The sequence below is a fragment of the Diceros bicornis genome, chromosome 18 (genome assembly GCF_020826845.1).
Source record: "Diceros bicornis minor isolate mBicDic1 chromosome 18, mDicBic1.mat.cur, whole genome shotgun sequence".
Taxonomy (NCBI): Eukaryota; Metazoa; Chordata; class Mammalia; order Perissodactyla; family Rhinocerotidae; genus Diceros; species Diceros bicornis.
In genome coordinates this window covers 14,548,367-14,550,766 of record NC_080757.1, presented here as the reverse complement: position 1 = coordinate 14,550,766, position 2,400 = coordinate 14,548,367, and the positions used below count along the sequence as shown (strand labels likewise).

Genomic DNA, 2,400 nt, shown 5'->3' with positions numbered 1-2,400 from the left:
CATGACCCTCTCAGGATACAGAGCTTCCTGGGTTCCACCTCCATCTGGAGTGGGAAGGGTCGCCAGGACCAAATGTCAACTAGCCAAGAGTTCTGGTCTACAGAACCTGTGCACCTATTATCAGGTAGAGTCTCCTAGGGGAACAAGAAGTATCACTTCCTAACAGAAGTCATTTTGCTCAAGGATCTAGGGGAAACAGAAATCATTTGCCGTGGTTCTGCACACCTGAGACACTCCTCATGCAAGGGCTCGCTTCCCTGCGAGCACTCGCCTCAGGGCGCCCTGCACATCAGGGTTCCGGAGGCTGTAGATGAGTGGGTTCAGCATAGGGCTGATGACAGTGTTGAGGATGCCAATCCCCTTGTCCTTGTCTGAAGCCTCCACTGAGCCCAGCCTCATGTAGCTGAAGACACCTGTCCCATAGAAGATGCCCACCACAGTGAGGTGGGAGCCGCATGTGGAGAAGGCTTTCTTCCTGCCCTCTGCAGAACGTATTCGCAGGACTGCAACTGCCACATGGATGTAGGAGGTGACAATGAGAATCACAGGTGCACCTGCCATGAGGATACCCAGACCAAAGAGCAGCAGCTCATTGAGTTGGGTGCTGGAGCAGGAGAGCTGGAAGAGCTGTGGGAGGTCACAGTAGAAGTGATTGATCATGTTGGGACCACAGAAGTTGAGTGTGGATATGGCTACAGTGTGGGTCAGTGCATTGGTGAAGGCACAAGCCCAGGATACGGCCACCAATATCCTCTGGACCATCTGGCTCATGTGGGTGCTATAGGTGAGGGGCTGGCAGATGGCCAGGAATCGGTCATAGGCCATGGCTGTCAACAGGAAACAGTCCACACCAGCCAACTGATGGAAGAAGAAGAGCTGTGTGAGGCAGGCCTCATATGGAACTGTACGCTTCAGGGACAGGAGACGACCTAACATTGAGGGAACAGTGACAGTGATGCACCCAACGTCCAGCACTGATAGGTTCCCCAGGAAGAAGTACATGGGGGTGTGGAGTCTAGACTCCACCAAGATGGCTGCCAGGATGCTGATGTTGCCTCCAACTGTGACCAGGTAGGCAAAGAGGAAGAGTACAAAGACAACTGGCTGAAGCCCTGGTGTCTCCACCAAGCCCAGGAGGATGAACTCAGTAACAGCTGTTCCATTGGCCCCAGATTCTGGCTCCATGGGTCCCTGTAAGACGACATCCCATAGTGGAAGGGATCAGTCCTCCCAACTTAGTTATTCAATAAAAATATATTGACTTACTTTGACCCAAGCTCCAGGGTACATTCCCAAGTGTCCTCATGGACACCAAATTAGGCCCCCATATTGTGGTGGCTGTCAGTTTTAGAGATTCCACGTGGGTGAGAAATTTGATGTGGTGTCTCCTAAGGTGTCCTAAAAACTCTGAAATCCATGACTCCTGTTGTGTCACCCTCTAAATCTAATTATAGCCCTAGACTCATTAGATAAATACTAAGGGAATTGACCTAGAGATAGGATCAAAACAGCTCCCCACACATATTAAATAATTAAAAAATAATTGAACTACCTCTCAATTGTCCTCTCAAATCCACTTTAACTTGAATTATAAAGTTTCACACTCTTTGGTTTCATATCTTCCTATCTTTGCTCAAATTGATTATTTTCTCTGGAATGTCCTCTCACTAACTCTAAGTGCTCAAATCCTTTAAGACTCAACTAAAATGTTTCTCTTCCATGAAAGTTTTGTGGATCTTTCCGTATCTCGAACTCCCCTCCACTAAACTCCTGCAGCACTTTAGCTGTACACTTCACAGCACTTATCTGTGTTAACCTCTTGCGTGGTCGTTTCTCCATAGAGCATTCCACTACTCTTCTACCCACTACAAGTGGCTTCAGGACATTTTTATGCCTGACTCAGATTTGTATTCTCAACACCTATTATCACACTGTGCATACAGTAGGTGTTCAATATTTCTGAAATAAAGAAATGAATGAACTTGGCAACTAAGACCATAAGATCAACAAGTTTTCAGTGAAAGGAGGCATCAGATTGGGCTATAGGAGTTGGGAAAGGTTTTCTGGATAAGCTGGAATTTATACAAGACAGTGAAAGATTAATATGATTTGAGTGAGGTGTAAGTTTGAGTAAAAGGCACATAAGTACTGCTGTAGGAATCTCTGCTACCTTTATCTAGATGCGGCATTGGGAACAGTTAAGACAGTACAATATCCCCCACCCCCCCTCACAGGGATTACATTCCAAGACCTCTATTGGATGCCTGAAACCATAGATAGTACTGAACCCTATATAGACTATATACCTATACATACCTATGATAAAGTTTAATTTATAAATTAAGCACAATAAGAGATTAACAACAATAACTAATAATAAATAACAATAAAATAGGACAA

General features: G+C 45.7%; 1 protein-coding gene across 1 annotated transcript; it reads right to left on the bottom strand.

The window, feature by feature from the left end:
- Positions 1–237: 237 nt before the first annotated feature.
- LOC131416636 (olfactory receptor 3A1-like) lies at positions 238–1,237 on the bottom strand. The gene has a single exon (XM_058559294.1). The coding sequence runs from the start codon at positions 1,183–1,185 to the stop codon at positions 238–240; it is 948 nt and encodes a 315-aa protein (XP_058415277.1). The 5' UTR covers positions 1,186–1,237.
- Positions 1,238–2,400: the final 1,163 nt, after the last annotated feature.

Bases quoted from the DNA above. Each gene is read 5' to 3' on its own strand.
- LOC131416636 (XM_058559294.1), bottom strand. From the start codon at position 1,185: ATGGAGCCAGAATCTGGGGCCAATGGAACAGCTGTTACTGAGTTCATC.